A 19,575-nucleotide genomic window follows, 5' to 3' on the forward strand; every position below is an offset into this window, starting at 1 on the left:
GTCATTACAGCAACCCCACTCATCTGTGTACCTGTTACACCTCACCCACTATACTGTAACTTTCCCCCCTGCCCATTCATACCCCCCCCCCCCCCCCCCCCACTGAACAAGGCAGCCCTAGCCTCACCTCAATTCCCCCCGATACTAAAGCTCTGACACAGGCCAAGCCTGTCCAATTCAGTATCTCTAACCCCTCTCCAAAGTGGCCTTCCATCAGCCTGTAATTGCTTATATAATTGCAAATATACAGTAGAGGCTATTTGAGATAACCTTCTGGACTCAAATATGAAATCACTCTTTTTCAAGTATTTGACCCATGTTACTGGGCCATGAGTTCACCTGTCCAACTGTTCCAGACCTAAGCCAGCTTCATCGTTTGACCCTGGCTGTGTTTTACAGGAGGAAGCTGCTGGCACAGGAGGAAGAGGAGGCTCAGGGGAGGCTGAAGGCCAATGTAAGAGGAAGCCCATTTCACAGTTCATGTGGTGACATCTTGCAGTTCAGCTGAAAATCCACCCTAATAAAATTAGCAGAAGTCCTTTGTGGGAACTGCAGCGGTAGCTTTTTCCATTTCTGTGTAGACAGTGCATTAGTGGACTTTTATTAGATGAAAGGCTATGAGCACACGAGACATCTTTATTGCTTTGTGTGGTGTTGCAGTAATGTACAAGCCCGAGTGGCATGAGACGGAACTGAAAGCGCGTTTTGCTGCCCCCTCTTGTATGAGCTGGGTACTGCATGCTGCTGCTCTCTCCCACAGGCAGAGGGGAACCGAGAAGGCGATCCAGAGAAGAGGGAGTCAGAAGTGGAGGTGGGTCAATCAGCTGCTGTAAGTGCCCGCCTCTACATCCACTTTTTGTTTTTGCGTGTCATGGTGCTATGATAGATTGGGGAACCCCAGAGGACTGTACTCTGTATGCACTTAAGTATTTATTTATATCCAATCATATACTTCATCGACAATTTAAACTGCATTTATTGATAAGCTAATGCATCCCTACATATTATTATTTTTTTACTGTGCATTGAAACCTTTGTCATTGAAACACAGATATTTGGTCACACTTTACAATAAGTTACATTAATAATGTAATGTCATTGATATAATTATCACATACATTAATTAAGCATGACATTAGCTTTTCATTATTAGTTGTTATATTTGTTAACAACTTACTAGTCTATTCATTACATGATTTTTTTGAAGTTATAATGAGTTAACCATTAACATTAACACTTTTTTTTCCCATTCCAGTATAAATTGGCATTAACTAATTTTGTTGTTAGCATGAATTAATGATGTACAAATACATAAACAAGCTGTACAGATTTACTTCTCAGTACTTTGTTAACAACTACATTAGTTAATGCCGACCTTATTCTAAAGTGTTACCAGATATTTTAATATGTGTTTGTGTGTGTGTGTGTTTGCATGTACGTATGCATCTGCTTGTGCATGTGCATCTGTATGTATGTATGTACGTATGCGTCTGCGTGTATGTATGTATGTATGTACGTATGTGTCTGCGTGTTTGCATGTGTGCGTGTCTAGGCAGCGGCATTCATCATTGGCCAGAGGAGGAGTAATCCACGGGACTTCTTCAGACAGAGAGAGAGAGCGATGGCTTGCAGCTTCGACAGCTCCTCTGTCAACTTCCACAGGACAGGTATGAGAGAGAGAGAGAGAGAGAGAGAGAGAGAGCTGTGTCGATCTATGTTTGAATCGATAATATGGCGGAGGGCCTCTCTGAATTCAATCTTCCCTTTTCTTTTTCTCTGATGTGCCTTGTCTGCGTCTTGTGCACTTCATTTTGTCTCGTTTTCCCCCCTCTCGTTTCTGAAAATATGGCTTCTCATTTGCCAACCTTCTCTACGACACCTCTCTCCACCTCTGTCTCACTTCCTTCTTTCTCTTCCTCAACCACCTGGCTGCTCTGTACATCACACCTCCATACGTCGCTGTGGGTGTTTCATACCTCCGTACCTTGGCGGGGGTGTATGTTACGTCTCCCCGTGTTGCTCTGGGTGTTTCCCCTCCTGGGCTGGTCCTGTAGGCCGGTTGGAAAGCCCCTTCTTGAAGTCGCAGCAAAGTCTTCCTGAGCCCAGCTGGCCCCCCTACCGACCCCCACAGGCATACAGTGTGCCCCATATCAGACTGCACTCAGGTCTACCTGGTAGGTACTGGGCTGCCTTCTGGCTGGATGGCCGAACTGCATAGAAGCATATCATGGCGACAGTATTGCTACATGCTCTCTATTGACCATGTCTCACACTTTCTCTCTGTCACTCTCTCACTTTCTCTCTCTCTCTCTCTAAACCGTGTTGTTCTAGTTGATCTGTTTAGGAGTTTTTGAGTAATTCCACCAGGTACATGGACTACCTACATGCTTATCTACATGCAGGAAAAAAATGAACAACCAAATGAAAGAAGCACAAAAGATGAGACATCAGAGCATGTTGCTGAAATATTCATCACCAGCCGTCCTTCACACATTGAACATAAGGTGTCATATATGCACCGCCAAGTGTCAAAGTTCTGCATATTTCACATCACTTGATCATGTGCATCACTTGTCAGCATATAACATGAAATCTCACATTTAATCCTGTAACTGAACATGCTTTAGCCTCATGTTTGTTCAGATTTGAATTGAGGCACCCATAAAACCTCTTAGTGTTCAGAGCTGATCCCAGACCAGTTCGCTCCTTCTCTCTAATTCAGACTGGGGAATGGGACGTGATTGGCTGTGGCAGCCCCAGAGGAAAGCTCTTCCCTCTTTGCATGAAACTCTTTTGTACCTGAACAGGGGCAGATCTAGCCTATCAGACATAATGAGAACTCGAGCGTTACACTTGGAACAAAGCAAAAAAAGGAGGCCATTTTAAAGATACAATATATTTCAATGTCATATCTTGGAGACATGTTTTTTTTTTAACACAAACAATGCACAGCTTTACATTACAATTATTTATCTGATACTTTTATCCAAAGCGACTTAACATTGATTAGACTATGCAGGGGACAATACCACCTGAAGCAATGCAGGGTTAATCCTTTCCAATAGGGCAATTTCCACTTATTTTTTACTAGTCCTATAAAAGTGTCAAAAAAACCATGTACTGCACTCACATGGTTAATGATTTAAATGCAAGAAGAGGCTTGTACCATTCAGGCAGAACAAATTTATGTCAGAGCATGTACATACAGTACTGCATTTCTGAACAATGCTCTATACAGTATGAAGGACAGAGGCTCTCAATAAAGTATGCTGATTAAGCCAAAATTAAGAAAGAGGTGGTATCGTAATGGATGGTTGTCATGACATCTCTCTGCACATCACCACCTGTGTCTGAAGGTAGTAATTTCATAATTTCAGCAGTGTGTGCGTCAGATTATAGTTGTGTGTGTATGCGTCCATAATATCCATCCATCCATTATCCAAACCTGCTTATCCTGAACAGGGTCGCAGGGGGGCTGGAGCCTATCCCAGCATACATTGGGCGAAAGGCAGGAATACACCCTGGACAGGTCGCCAGTCCATCGCAGGGCACACACTCCATTCACTCACACACTCATACCCATGGGCAATTTAGACTCTCTAATCAGCCTAACCTGCATGTCTTTGGACTGTGGGAGGAAACCGGAGTACCCAGAGGAAACCCACGCAGACACGGGGAGAACATGCAAACTCCACACAGAGAGGCCCCGGCCGACGGGGATTCGAGGCGGCAGTGCTACCCACTGCACCATCCGTGCCGCCGCGTCCATAATAATAATATCTTTATTCGTATCGCACTTTTCGAGCATACAGCGCAAAGTGCTTTACATTTGTAAAAACAAATACCATAAAAATACACACAATGCCACAAAAGATGAACAAAATACTGAAGATCAAATACAAGTATGAAATCGAATATCGGGTATAAGATCAAAGCAAATACATTTTAAAGACAAAATACAAACAGAAAAAACAGTAGTATAAATATATTAAAAAAACACATAATGTAAATTCAGTTTCTCAAAGACACCCCGCAGGGCAACAGAAGGGAAAAAAGGAAATGGTTTGTGTTTGTGTGCACCCGCCGTGTGTGACCTGCTGTGTTCTTTCCAGACGATGATTCTCGCGGGGAATCGGAGTGTGGCCGGGGGACCATCCTGTCGGCAACCATCCCCAAAATCGTCACCACGCCCATCCCGGAGGAGAGCGAGGACAGCGCTCGGGATGAGCAGGGTGAGGCTGTGCCCCCCCCCCCCCCCCCGTTACCCCACTGACCTGGGCAGGGCGCAGGGGGACTCTGTGTTCTAGAGCAGAGATAGGGAACGCTATCTAGTACGGTAACCTGCCTGCATAGTGACACTGCTTTGGATGAGATGCTCAAATAAAGTGGGAGTAAGTAAAGTAAATAATGTTGTAAGCTTTTGGGTTATGGGTTCAAATAATATTTGATTTGGATTCAAATACTTTTCTGCGCTCTATTGATCTTGCCTGGTGCATTTGAGCCTGCTTGGAGGAGTATATTTGCAGGGCTTACACTTTTGGTATTATTTATTTCGTTCCAATATTTGAATGCGTAACAAATACTACTTGAGCCCAGATCTGCACGCATGTCATGTGCATATATAAGGACATCATAACATTTAATCATACGATGCTAATTCATTTATAACATAACCTCATCAGTGCTGCACTCACTGGGGAACACACGTTCCTCATCAACGCTCTGACGCGTGTTTCCCGCCGTGTCCCCGTCGCCGTGGTGACTCTGCGTTGCTTCCCGCAGCCGCCGACCTGCAGGAGCCCCCCCAGAGTACGGCCCCCCAATCCAGAGCCCCCCACCGTCCCGCCCCTGCAGGACCCTCCAAGCCCCAGGAGACGGACGAGCCTCTGGACCTATGGGAGACGATGGACGACGTGCGGCCCCACCCCCACGGCCGCCCGCAGCCGCTCCTCAGCTTCGACGAGTTCCCCGAGGGGCTGGCGGACGAGGAGGAGCCCTCCAGCCTGGTGGACGTCGGCGGGGCCCACCAGATGACCCTCAGCTACCAGCAGGCCCTGCAGAGCGCCTCCGGGTCTGACAGCCAGGAGCTCGACGACGGAAACCTGCTCCTCACCAACGGGGACAGCCTGCTCAAAGAAGGAGCCCAGGTTCATTTCAAAAGCGCCTCAAAACCATTTCAAAACCATTTCAAAACGTGACGCTGGTGGCACAGCTTTTATCCCCCAGATGGAACAAGAAGCAGAGAGTGTTTAGATGTTGACAATGCTGTACCAATACAAAAATATACCCCGACTGTACATCACCTTCAAGGCTGGGGTTCATTTCATTTTCCACCCAAAAATTTCGATAGATTTCTATGGATTTTGAAATTACATTTGGATTACATTTTAATTAAATGTGTATATTGACTGAGCTGTAATGAAGCTGACCTGGTAGTCCTATGCTTGGTAACTGTTACAGTCAGACTGACCAGGGACCTTTTCCACAAAGCAGGATTACTGTGTTTGCTGGAAAGTAACTGCAAAGCAAAATCCTGCTTTGTGGAACTGGCCCCATGTATTCCATTGAGATCATCTACATTTGCTGCCTGTAACAGCTCATAAAAAAATTATGATTTCTTCCTGGCTGATAGGAGTAATGTAGTACTGAGGAAAATCACAACAGCTTGGCTTTTTCCTCTGCCACTAGATGGCGCTCCAATGCAGTGAACCATTAATACAATTTTCACAGCGCATACTGGATGCTAGCATTCTATACCGGAGTATAAACACAGATTCCCACAACATCCAAGTTCCCGATGTGAGCATATGAAACTAACTGCAGTTTCCATGTGTGTGTGTATGTGTGTGTGCAGGCCAGTGAAGGCTACTTCAGCCAATCACAGGAGGAGGAGTTTGCCCAATCAGAAGAGTGCTCTTCAAAAGAGCCTCCAATGCCAGTGCTGTACAACAAACCTCCAGGTGAGGCCACTGAGTGCCAGGCAACCTTCTGCTTGAATGGGGATGCAACTGGTGACAACTGAAATCATATGCAACCATTACATTATGTGACATTAAAGGCATTTAGCAGACGCTCTTATCCAGAGCGACGTACAATAAAGTGCAAATCAATCCCAGTAACAAGTACGTTCAGGACCCTTGAGGAGAGTACAGTTCCAAGTCCTAGCATGATCACACAGATACGAATTTAACCCTTGAAAAGTACATCAACTTATCAACTAGCATAACACGGTTGTCAGCTAGAGTAGCCGTGAACTTAAATTCAACACACATAGTGCTGTCAAAAGTGCATACAGAGATAATGTCGAATTTTTTTATTTGAAATCTTTTAAGTAAAATAACCTCAAAACATTGATTAATACAATCCACAAAAACAACTTTTCCAAGTTTGCTTTGAAGATCTGTGTCCTGTAATGTCTCTTCCTTAAATTGTGACCCTGTGATCCACCCACTAATGCCTAATGTCGTGCATTTTGGCATATCCCCTGCAGAGATTGACATTACGTGCTGGGACACAGACCCAGTGATGGAGGAAGACGAGTATGGAGCAGAGGAATGAATGGGCAGACCTTCTGCCAATCAAAAATGTTACAAAAATGTAATAATGTAATAATGTAATAATGTCTTGCATACAAAAAAACCTATAAAACAATACAAATAGTAAACTATATAGTAAAGCAGGTTAGTGTTAAAGATGCCAGCTTAGCTCTTTTTGTCTTTGTATCCTGTGCTGAGAGCCTTACAGACTTACTTACCCTGCAGACTGCTACATGTTCCCACCAGACCTGGGCCAAATATGCATTAGAAGTGCTTGGATTTATTAGCACCAGTAGAATTAGAAAGCTAATTAAAATTCTTCTGAAAAAGAATTTTGGAAATATTTTCAGAATTTCTAGGAACGTTACAGGTCTTAACAGGTTGAAGTATTTTCAAATTTGCCCGGGTCCAGGTGTCAACAAGGGGCACGGAGCCCATCCCAAAAAGCGGGATATTAACAAAATCTGACATGTCTTAATGGCGCCCGGCACATGGTCAGTAGCTGCTTTAGAGCTTTTGTCTGTCGTACTGGGGGACGGAGAGTCACCAAATCTCCCCCTTCCCAACACCCATTCTCATTTACAGGTTTTGGACGCAGCAATTAATGAGAGATGATATTCATTTAATAGCTGTCAGTATCTAGTTCTGCAATAAATTAGATTGTGTGTGTGCGTGTGCGTGCGTGCGTGTGTATGAGAGGGTGTTTGGGGAGACGTTAGGTTTATGTTGCGTTTATGCATGTGTCTATTTGGAAAGATTGAGTGTGTGCTATTGATTATGGTCCTCATATATCTTTGCATACAGCATTAGAATTTCTGGCCAAAAAAAATGTAGATTAAATTGGTTTTAAAAACAGATTTGTAAATGTATTTTGTAAAATATACTAGGGCGACTAGTGTTTTCAAAAGGAACCAGAGAGAGAGAAATACTTTGATTAAAAAAAGAATAATAATAACAATACATAGGTATTTGTATAGATACATGTTACCACTCTGAAATCAGCATGGGCTATATTTTGATAGGTTTTAGGCTGAACAATTGTTTTCAGCACTCCTGGCAGAATGAAGGAACTTAACACAGTTTCCATTTTGTAATAAAATACACTCGCTCACCAAGCTCCACACATTAGTCCAAATCATAATAATAAAAACGTAATATCATTGTTTTACTTCTTTTATAAGGAGAAATATTTCCTGCAGTTTCATGTCAGCACAATGCAAATTTCTTAATGGAAAGGAACTTTGAAATGAAGTCTGAAATGCAAATCCTCTGATTGAGCTGGTTGGGTGGTGTAGGTTTTTGGGGGAAGGTCTCTCATTAAAGGCACTTTAATATTTTCAAATATGGAGTGGAGCTGAGTAAGCAATAAAAAAACAATGCTTTGGTGTGAATAACGATGACATATTTAGTAGTAATAATATTGCAGATGTAATTTGTAATTGCTTCCTGGATTTATTGAGAGAGGTGTGGGGGGGGGGGTCAATAAGCTCTCACAACCAATGAGCTTCTTTAACATTAACCTGTGACCCAACATCATTTAGAATTTCTCTCTTTCACCTTTAAACCCCATGGTGTTCATTTCATTCTTTTCCCCTGGATACAACCCCCCTCCGAGATTTCTGCTTTCTTCCTTTTTTTTTTTTTTAATACTGCTCATCTGTTTTCTGTCCAGTTTTCACATGCTCGTTTCTGAAAAAGAAAGAAAAAAAGGACAAGCCTTTTTCTGTGACTCGGTAAGATCGTTCTGTAAGAGCTGCTGTATGTTAATAAAGAATTCTCAAACCTTCCAAATGCTGACTCACGTGGCTCATTCTCACAATTCAACATTTGCTCTTTGACCTGTGAATCCTGTACCTATCACCACTGGGTTGCATATGCTCTGAAGAGTCCTTGTGAAAATGGATGGACAGTAGGATTATAAAGACCATGCGCTCAACATTGTTTGGCTGAACAGTCACTATTGCTTATAATTATAAGGAGGAATACAGAAACAGAATCAACCGGTTGGCTAGAATCCATCTACATCTGACCTACATCACGTAATAATATGAAATGCTTCAAACCTCACGACACCAGCAAAATCCCAGCACTCGCGAAAGAAACATCCATTCTCATCGACATTCAGAACAGAACTCTTCCCTTTGAATGTGAATTGTGTTTCGGTTTGGTGACATGTTTTTCTGACTATTCTCAGGGGGGAGCTGGAGTGTTCTGAAACTGCACTGCTCTTTCTTGGAGTAATGCGCTCTTATGAAGTCTGTCCTTGTACTATTTCCATTTCCCGAGGCCTTGGAATCACAGCTGCCTCCACTGGCCTCCAGGTATCAGCTAAGGAGCCAGCTCTCCGCTGGTTGCTAGGCAACACAGATAAACGGATGGAGTGGATTCCTCCTGTTGGTGAGACTGCCCCCTCGGTGGTTATGTAAGCTCTATGAATGCAGCGGAACACTAAACAAATTAATAGGAGCTGACAGGTGGCTGCCTGTATCCTAATTGATGGACATCCCCCCCCCCAAAAAAAAGACATTGAAATGAAATGAAAATATGACCATGCTTTTCCTTTTAAAGCAGAGACAAGCATAGGCATTCCCGTTGTCTAGCCTCATCAATCAGTGACTAGTCCTTATAGCAGGAGTGTCAGATTATAGTCCTGGAGGGCCGTAGTGTCTGAGGGTTTTTGGTTTGTTACAGCACTTCAATGATCCAGTTAGGTTATTGGTTAGTCAAGCAATTGAGACACTTTGCGTCCAATTGCAAGACTAACATTGGCTGCTGATTGAAAGGAAATCATACAGAAACTGAAAATGCCAAGGTCCTCCAGGACTGCACTATGCCATAAAAGCCATAAGCAGCAGTCTGCATTCCTTGGGCCTGTATGATAAATAGATAAATGAGACAATTTATCTATTTATTATACAGGCAATCACTAATTAATGCCGACTGTTTCTATGACTGAAAATACTGATTTCAGACACAGACTTGCTGCTTATTCACATGGGACAAAACAATGCATCTCAGCCCTGACATGAAAAACTCAATTGCCAGCACTTGTGCTAGCCTACAGAGAGTTCCCTTCCAGGCAATAATGCAAGAATAGCTCTCAGGATGACATCTGAGATGATTCAAAAGGAATCAGAGAGAGTGACTATTCCCCAGCACAAAACAAGAATCAGAGAGTGACTATCCCCCCAGCACAAAACAAGAATCAGAGAGTGACTATCCCCCCAGCACAAAGCAGTAATCAGAGTGACTATCCCCCCAGCACAAAGCAGTAATCAGAGAGAGTGACTATCCCCCCACACAAAGCAGTAATCAGAGTGACTATCCCCCCAGCACAAAGCAGTAATCAGAGAGAGTGACTATCCCCCCACACAAAACAGGAATCAGAGTGACTATCCCCCCAGTACAAAGCAGTAATCAGAGAGTGACTATCCCCCCAGCAAAAAGCAGGAATCAGAGAGAGTGACTATCCCCCCAGCAAAAAGCAGTAATAAGAGAGAGTGACTATACCCCCAGTTCAGACAAGGAAGAATGAAAAAAGATGCAAGATTCACATAAACAGTGAGAAATAATTCCAGCTCGGTGTCACACGACCAGCTTAATCACTGCTCTCATGCACTGAAGTGAACAGACCTTTGCGGCCTCTGGGTTTAGATGTTTTAACACTGAATAATGTGCAATTTTACTGAGGAGCTGTAACAGACAGAATTATATATTATTCCAACAATATATATAATAATGGCCATGAACATGTACACGAAAATATGCAGAAAATATCTAGTGACATTAAACACAGTATAGCTCAAGTATAGTATAGTCATATGCTGTTTAATTACTGTAATATGAAATAAAAAACATTGTATAATTCACAGTTTAAACATGCCATTTCTACATATTTCAGAACCTGATATCAAGACTGTGCTGAGTGCTTAAATCTTTATAAGTGCAGTGCAGGGGGCTAGTGGCATTTTTTCATTGACTTAATTACAACTCATTTTTATAGCAGGGGTCTCTAAATCCAGCCATGGCAAGCCACAGGATCTGCTAGCAAATCAGCACCCAATTAAGAAAGCTGATTAGTGCTTTAATTGATCAATTAAGTGCTGAGTAACAATGAAAACCATCCAATCCTGTGGGTCTTCAGGAGCAGAGGAGAGAGGATTTCTCCTCCAACAGGTTAACACTGTGTCACACTATCGCTTGATATGTGCCATAGGCCAACAGGCTTGTACATCAATACTGTGGAAGTAAGACTGATTCACAATGGCAGAGATTAAAGGAGAGAAGCAGGAAAGACTTTTCAATACCTGAACTTAAGATAAAATAAACGGTTCAAAAGAACCTCAACAACATGGCCATGCAAAATATATTGGGCCATGTTTAGCAATTTTTCACATTTAAGAAAATCCTTAAGCCAACTCCCAGAGGTCTAGAAAATTATGAGCAGCTGTCGGTGGTTCTGAAGGCTTATTAACAGGAATACGCTCCCAGCCCTGTCTCATTTGGCACTTACCTGAGAGAACTAAAACATTCTCTCGCTTACTAACCTTTGGATAAGGAACTTTTGCCTAAACTGATGCTTTCAGCCAATTCACAGTTGCACATATATTTTCATAAGTTCAAAGTATATTGTGGATGCCACTTTGTAAACCATTCCATTGTGCCCATAAAATACAAGGAAGAAATAGTTATAAAATACTGTTGCTTATATTATTAATATACCCAGCTTTTGTTGTTTCATATATTTTGGTGATTTGGTTTGTAATGACATTGTGCTATATTGATCCTATAAACCACTGTGTGTGTGTGTGTGTGTGTGTAAGAGAGAGAGAAAAATGGTAAGTGTGTGTATGTTTGTGTGTGTGACAGTGTATGTCTGGGTCAGTCCCACAGTAAGGGTCAGTCACACTGCCGTACTCCTTCCAAAAACAGGAAAGGCAGTAGGCAGGGCGTAGGTACGGTCCAGCAGGGGTGGGCCCAGTCTGAGGTCAGTGGGCGTAGTCCCAGGGGCGAGGACAGGGTTGGACATGGTCCCAGGTGCGAGACCGCGGTTGGGGAGGTTGTTGCAGTTCAGCTCCAGGGTGGAGAGGAGTGGGCCTCTGGATTCACAGTGTACAGCCGTGGGGAGATGTATGACAGAGGAGTAGCCCCGCCCGGCCCGCTTGGAAAGCTTGCTGTCAGGGGCCGGCTTACTGGTCTCGGAGCTCTCCGGCTCTCTGGGTGTCCTTCCCTCGGGATCGGGGCACGTTCCCCCACGGGCGTCACCCAGGATTGCGCTGTAGGGGGGTGGGGGGTCCTCCATCAGCACGGCGTCCTCGTAGCTCGGGGGCTTTCCGGAAAGATCTGGCGAAACAGAAATTGGGATCTCAGTTCTCTGTTGCCATGGCAACGGTTACTTTTGCATTTAGGAAAAGCATTTCGCAAATGCTTTCACCCAGTGCGACAATGTGAAAGGACACACGTACATCCATATTCGTTATATAGTGCATTCACATGAGTTACATACTTCCAAGTAAGTACTCTAAAAAGGCTGAGATAACAGGAACAAGGGATAACAGGTACATGATACAGGAAATGTATCATGCCACAAATAAATGTGGGTCAGTCATAGGCATTGTACACTGTTCATTCAGGATATGCTATGCAAATGAAAAGCTTGTGCCGGAACATGAGCCCAAATGGGTGAGACAGGTAGGTGAACCAAGAGGCCGGTGAACCAAGGTCCATGAAACACTTACGAGAAACGATAAGAGCGCTGGACTCTGAACAAATAAAACTGCACCTGTACTGACGTAACCTTGCCATTTCTAATAGCTGAGACAAGTAAATCATTGATGTCACATATGGCCTTGGGTAGGAAATACCTCCTGAGAAATTATACAAGGAAGAGTAGAAGAGGGTTCAGGAATTTCCACTGAACACAGAAAACAGTCAGTACACTGTGTTCTGTGTCAGATTACTCCCACCAAAGACAGAGAGCCTGCTGTGGTTTCCTGCGGTGTGAGAACTCTTATGTGCCTAATAGCAGTTCAGAGTATTCTGGAAGAAGGTGGGAGGGGTGCTGCAAAACCCCCAACCTACTACCTCCTTAGTCCTACTGGAGGCCCTCAACACTCAACGCCGGAAATGACTGTTCAACTTGGAGGAGCGTGATTAGCAGGAACAGCCTCTCTGATCTGAACGTGAGCAGTGTTATGTTATTGGACTGTGACGGCCTTGATTTGTCCATGACTAACACCATATTCAAACACAAGGATGCTCATAAGTGTACATGGTGCCAGAAAACCTTGGGCCAAAATGGTTTGTCTCATCAGACCTGCGGCCAGATGTTTTGGACACAGATTCAGATACGGAATTACTACCCTGGGTAAGGACAGAGAACTAAAGTTTTGATGGTGTGAAGGCAACTTTATTTAACCGTTGTATAGTCTCAACATTCTGTACACTCCCCTTGTCCTAAGGGTAAAAAATGACCCGCTTTCACTAAACCCCTAAAATAAAGCAGCTTAATTGAATTTTAAACCCCAAATCTATTTTGCATGAAGAAACAACCTGTCACTCATCACAAACTCTGTCATCAAATTTCAAGTTGAAAAGGATCATTTAGGGGGTTCTCTCTGCTGTTAAACATAGTGGCTGGTAATTTCTGACCCTTAAGACAACACGGATTGACGGTGGTGCAGTTACTTCTGTTAGTGGCTACAGTGGACAAGCAGAACAGATAGCTGTGAAAACGAGTCAAAGCACAATCACAGGAGACTAGAAGGTGCAGGACTTGCTGTAGAGAAAGGCAAAATGTCACATTGATATCACATATCAAGGCACGAGGTTGCCTGAAGGTCCAGGTTCAGTACAATAAGGGGCAGTCCACACAGGCCATGAGAATGAATCAGCAAACTATTGCCTCTCACCTACCATGTCAGTAACATTTTCCACATATACTATTCTGAAATATTACTCCTGAGTTATTGTAGATACGCTTGGCCCATGGATCTGAAACACTCTTCAAGAGGCAGGCATGGATGTGTCAGTGGCTACTGTCCACAGAAGACTTCATGAACAGAACCTCACACCAAGATGCAAACCACCAGCTTGCCACAAAAACAGGATGGCCAGGACAATTTGCTAAGAAGTACCTAAAAGAGCATGCAAAGTTCTAGACAAATGACTTGTGGACCGATAAGATAAGGTAAAGGTTCACTTGTATCAGAGTAATGGCAAGAGCAAAGTGTGGGGGCCAAAATGAACTGCCTATATCCAAAGCACACCTCCATATTTGCGAAACACGGTGGTCGGGGTGTTTTGGTTTGGGCATGTATGGCTGCCACAGGTACTGGCTCATTTGTCTTTGTTGATAATGTAACTGCTGATAGCAGCAGAATGAATTCTGAAGTGTATACAAGCATCTCATCGGCTCAAGTTCAAGCAATTACCTCCAAACACACTAGACAGTGCTTTATCATAATGGTCCCATATATACTGATAAACCAACAAAGGAGTTTTTCAAAGCCTAAAAGAAAATGCTTGACTGCCCAAGTCATTCACCCAATATGAATCCAATTGAACATGCCTTTCACATGCTGAAAAGAAAACGTTACACAATTAGCCCCTGAAACAAGCAGGAGCTGAAGATGGCTGCAGTGCAGGTCTGGCAGAGCATCACCAGATACGACACTCAGCACCTGGTGATGTCATTTGGTCACAGACTTCACCCGGTCATTGCATGCAAATAATATGCGACTAAACATGACTACATTCATTTACATCACATGAACATGTCCCTAACATTACGGTGCCCTGGCAGCGTTACCTGGTGCCGCGGTCCAGCTCCCCTGTTGGGCGGGGGGAGGGGCGGTGCCGTGCGGGGGCTCCCCAGCAGGGGGCGTGTCCAGGATGTGTTGGCGGAGCCTCCTCTCCCTCTGGCGCTTCAGCCTGCGCTGCAGGGAGTTACAGAAGCAGCAGAGAAGCACCACGAGTGCCCACACCAGCCAGAACCCTGCGAAGCAGGTCAGGAAGGTATAGGTGCCCTGTGACATCACCATGGCCCCGCCCCTAGCCTCACGGCGATGCCGTCGTCCTGGAGATGAGACGGGGGTCTATCCCACATTCCACTGGCGCGGCACGCTGCGGTTACATTCGATGTCGCCTCCCCCAGGACGCAGAGCACGTGCTCCTGGGATACTGCCTCAGTTTCACAGAGTTACTGTGAGAGGAGACAGAGCTCTGGGTCCATGTAAAAGTGTGTGCGTGTTCACTCCTTATTATTAGCCTCTGGAGTAACACTACACTGCAGCCCATCCACCCCGCGCTCTGCTTGGTCAGGCTCCCCACTCTCCACTCCGGGCGTGGTCAGTGCTCCTACCACCTCTGCCTGTTTGAAAGAGGGAAGAAAGTGGAGGGTGAGACATGCGTAAGATACTCTGCACTAATAATATTCAGAAAAGGTAAAACATGACTCATATCTCAGAGCCTGAGGCAGAACTGCTGCTGCCTTTTTTCATTCATCCGAGTAAGGCAATTGAGGTATTCCAATACCAGTATTATTGCTAATTTCATTTTGTTTAATCATTCCTGTCACCAGGACAATTCTGCCCCAGTCCCAGAGAGCCACAGTCCAGGAATTGAAAACAATAATTGCAATGATTTAATGAACCTAGCTATTGGCCATGGTTATTTGGCTCCATTGGAGATTCTGAGTGATTACTGCACCTCTCAGATAAGATTAACTGTGGATGAACTGACACATTGAGCCCCATAAGTGTCTTGTACTAGTGCAACTTTTGCAAAGATCTCCATTGCCTTGGCAGAACCGGCTTGGCTTGGCTTGTAAGTAAGAACAGATGATGATGCCTGTGACATCTGCTTAGATTTTAAAAAGAGGTGGGCCATATTTCTCCCAACCACTCGTTACATTATTAAATGCCCTTGACAGTTTCAGAAATAGGTCCATAAATATTACTCATTATCAAGGCGGTGACACTGTTACCTCCGCCATTAGATTAGCTGCTAACCAAAGTCCACTCCTCAAAGTGAAAGAAAATGCAGTTCAGTGATGTAGTCTCAGTCATGCAATTACACAAGACATTGTACATAAAATGTTTTCAACACAAAGCCCATTCAAAGAAACCACCTGATTGAAAGTAAGCGTTTTGAATAGGAGAGGGTAGTCCACAAGTCAAGTGCAGACCAAAGGATCCAAAGGATGTTTAAAGATTCTATATGGAAGAATGGCAAAAGGCCAACTCCAAATTTCATATTACTGTATTTACATGACTTGCTTTTAAAGACAAAACTTTTCTCAGAACAATTGTGCTGATGTCATGTTTTTTTTCAGCATGCAATATAACTAATTACATGTGTTGTATATTTTAAGCAACCTGTTTTGGCTTCTAGATCAAGTGCCCCAAGTGGCAACAATTACTGGATAGACCTGCCTGTTAAGCAACAGTAGAAACAGCCAGCACCCTTCCCCAGATTCGACCCTAACAACGCCTGACGTAAAACGCAGTCTAACCAACTTTGTAGAAATCGGTCACTGGAACAATTGAAATGCAATACGTCAACCAGTTGCATATTATAAAGCTCTCGCTTAAAGAATATTTGCCATTGAGATTTTAACATAAAACAAACAAATGTCGTCATACAAGCTTACCTTACACACAAGCACACACACACACTTGAAAGTGGTGACGACCAGGGACTTTGGGGTCAAAGTGGCGATATTAACAAGTAAACATGACCACTGACGCGTTTCAGAGAAGGACGACCGTTTATTACAAAGCAGTTTGCACACATGCACACATAAATGTCGCTCACCTTGATACCGACCGGGCATGATAATCATAAACACCATATAGGTTATGGATAGGGAAATGACACTGAGCATTATCTTCGCACAGCTCCCCTAATCACTCACAGATAATTCAGGGAGGAACAATCACATCGACGTCGGTTTAATGCGATCGATAGCTGTGACGAATAGCATTTTTGTGGCTTGTGTTTCCTGTTGGCTGGAATATGTTACTGAGATTCATACGACCGCGGTCGTGCAACAATTCTCACGTCTGGTTTTATATTGAAAACGCACATATACATGTTTCTTTTAACATACAAGATTATACCACATCACTATAGGTTTAAAGCACTATTTATAATAAATAAATAAATAAATAAATAAATACAAATAATAATTAGCCATGGTACAAAACACTGCTTTAAAAAAAGTATTTTGCATGGAGCTGTATCAGCGTATGTATTTGCAAATGTGCAGGAATTGAAAACATGCACCCTTCTCATAGATGGTTTTGATGTGATAACAAGTAGGCTACCACGTCAAATATTTAAATGTCAGCTTCCGTTGTCCGTTTTACCTGCTTGGGTCCAATACGCTGGCAGCAGTTCCTGGTGCTCTCCAGTGACAATTCCGTTGGATAGTTACATCAGCAGAATCTGCGAATAAACTAAACCCACATGTTTCTCGTGTTCACCTCCACCACACAACTTCACTTAGCGTGGGCTCCTTCTGTCAGTCCTATCAACTCGCCTCCTACTCGAGCCAGTATAGCAATGTGGGCAGGTCCCGCCTCGACGCGCGTCTGTTTCCAACAGGGGTTACAATGTTCTTACCTTGATCTGGCGCCTCCCTTTTTATCTGTTCACGGTACAGAATCGTGCACTTATCGACTGGCATGTGATGTTCTTCATCGTATAAGACTGCTTTTTTTAAACAGTGGAGATGAGTTGAGTATATGCGCGTACAATGACGATTGTATAGAGTGAAAACGGACACACCCCGGTTTAGGGATAATGGCCAGTTTCATAGCGGAGGCTACATGTTATACACTATGGTAGCGTCCCGTTTTGAGAAGGGTGTGTAATCGTGCCACACATCCGCGCTAACGGGTTACATGGGTAATGGTAATATGCCCGCCAATATAGCACAATCGGTATTCGAGAGACAATGTCCTCAGCATACCCGAGCCTCAGCATATAAATAAGTAAATAAATACATTAATAAATAAATACAAATAGGCAACAGCAACAACACATACTAATAATAATGATATATTTTTTTGTGATCAAATGTGCTTGTGATCACAGCAATTATTTTTATTCAACAAACCAGCTGGAACTGAATATTAAACTTTTTTTCATAACTCACAGATTGGAAATAAATAAATAAATAAATAAATAAATAAATAAATGAATAATAAGAAGAATATACCACACACCTGATGCAAAACAATACTGTCAAATTGTATAATGTGACACAAGCCCATTTTGCTGAGATCTGTTAGGTTTTGCTGAGAACGGAAGGAAAAAGTGTGGGTATGGCAGGCACCACCTAAGTTTGCCCAGCACAAGCCAATCAGAGGAGCCTGTGTTGGTCAGCCTGGCAGGTGTGCCACAGGTCGGCATGGTCATTTAACACAAGCTGGGCTGCCTGCAGCTCTCTGCAGAGTACAGAGAAATCTCCCGGAGGCAAATAAGAGCTGGCCTGGATTTCGTGTTGATATAGATGAAAACAAACACTTAGATATCAGGCCAGCTTTACAGGGATTCAAGCAGCCTGTCTCTGGTTCCTGATTGTGTATGACAAATGAATGCAATCATCCTCAAACAAAATCCCCACAACAAACATACACTGAAAATCCAATATTGAGGGTCAGAGCAGAATATGGCCCTGTGGGAAAAAGCCGAACCTTGTTTTTTTAGTAGTTCAGACGAGGCATTTCTTTAGAAGACTTCATTTGTGACATACCCAAAGTGGTTCATTTCTGAGCGTAGGAAGACAGAAGTGGCAGGGATAGTTGTACCCTCTCTTTCAGAATACAGAATCTGTAGTGGGCAAACATGAGAATAATGGAAACCTCATCAGTGCTTAACTGGATGCGAAAAGAGAGCTGAGTCTACAATATCAACACAAAATGGAATATGCTTATTTGCAGCTGGGTTACTTTTTGGTTTACTTCAAAGAGTTTGGTTTGTTTAAAGGTAACTATATCTGAAAACGCCCTTGCATGTTATTTTGCTACATACTGTATATCTTCCAGACCTGGGTGAAATATGTAATTGTTTGTGATCAGTCCTCTATCAGTGACCAATCTGTGCTTGATTAGCAATCAGTGGCAACAAAGATTGAATCAGCCAATCAGTTCTCTCATTGCCTCCCTGCTGAGTAGCAGGTCTCAACAGAAACATTTCTAATGTTAAAAAAAGGCAAGTTTACTTATTGATTTGACTTGATATGATTTGATTTGATATCTTTATTTCGAACATGTAAAATAGTAACAAAACAGAAACAGTAGGTAAAAACAGATGAACGACAAAATATAAAAAGACATCATAAATTCCCTCCACCAGCACTTAAACTTAAACCTATTCACTTGTGCGAAAATGTGTAGGAAGATGAACACTTAAGTGTTAAGATTAACACTCCTACCCCTTTAATGCCTAAACACAATGGAATATGAAATGTATGATAATAAATATCATGTACTCTCCATACACCTATGCATAATCACCTGCAAAAATATGCAAGCTCAATTATTAGAACCAAATGGAATGAAAATGATAGCAAGTTACAACAGTCACGTTGACTCATACATTATGTGACACAGAAACCCAACAAGCAATGCTACTCTATTCCCTACCTGCGTTCATATATTTTTGCCTGGTAACCTTATCATTATTATAATTACAATATTGTCCCTGCATGTACTTTGGCACTTAGCTTTGTGTTGCAGGATCAGGTACTGACTGCTGCTATTGGTTGTGACACTAAAGATTTGACATTGGCTCAGCGCCTTGTCTAAACTTTTCTGTATGCAATTATGTAAGTCACTCTGGATAAAGGCATCCGCTAAACGCCTAAACGCAATGCAACCGTGTTGTCTGTGCTTCAGCATACAGTACGTGGAAAGAGCCACCTGGTCCGTCTCCATGACGACCGCAAAGACAGAATCTCCCTCCTCAGTCGTTCGGTTCTCCAGAGCCTCATGGCAAAGGTAGCGGTTTCCGCGGTGATTCATCAAACCTT

General features: G+C 43.2%; 2 protein-coding genes across 5 annotated transcripts in view; one reads left to right on the forward strand and one right to left on the reverse strand.

Moving 5' to 3' along the window:
- The window catches only part of LOC133124304 (drebrin-like), a 39,664-nt gene extending 31,337 nt beyond the window's left edge, over positions 1-8,327 (forward strand). The window contains exons 8-15 of one of the 4 annotated variants that reach the window (XM_061235390.1): positions 400-454; positions 761-811; positions 1,553-1,667; positions 2,055-2,174; positions 4,113-4,232; positions 4,783-5,147; positions 5,855-5,960; positions 6,491-8,327. In XM_061235390.1, coding sequence (XP_061091374.1) covers positions 400-454; positions 761-811; positions 1,553-1,667; positions 2,055-2,174; positions 4,113-4,232; positions 4,783-5,147; positions 5,855-5,960; positions 6,491-6,558 — 1,000 coding nt within the window. In that variant the 3' untranslated portion in view covers positions 6,559-8,327. Of the gene's footprint in view, positions 1-399; positions 455-760; positions 830-1,552; positions 1,668-2,054; positions 2,175-4,112; positions 4,233-4,782; positions 5,148-5,854; positions 5,961-6,490 lie in introns of all 4 variants that reach the window. The other 3 variants (XM_061235389.1, XM_061235392.1, XM_061235391.1) reach the window with 3 other exon arrangements.
- Positions 8,328-10,343: 2,016 nt separating this feature from the next.
- On the reverse strand, positions 10,344-17,121 carry LOC133125086 (proline-rich protein 7-like). The gene is made up of 3 exons (XM_061236803.1): positions 16,907-17,121; positions 14,347-14,907; positions 10,344-11,879 (listed from the first exon to the last, which is right to left on the reverse strand). Exons 2-3 carry the CDS (start codon positions 14,576-14,578, stop codon positions 11,440-11,442), a joined length of 672 nt encoding a protein of 223 aa, XP_061092787.1. The 5' UTR covers positions 14,579-14,907; positions 16,907-17,121; the 3' UTR covers positions 10,344-11,439.
- Between the last annotated feature and the right edge of the window lie 2,454 nt (positions 17,122-19,575).

The sequence above is a fragment of the Conger conger genome, chromosome 3, assembly GCF_963514075.1.
Source record: "Conger conger chromosome 3, fConCon1.1, whole genome shotgun sequence".
Classification (NCBI taxonomy): Eukaryota; Metazoa; Chordata; class Actinopteri; order Anguilliformes; family Congridae; genus Conger; species Conger conger.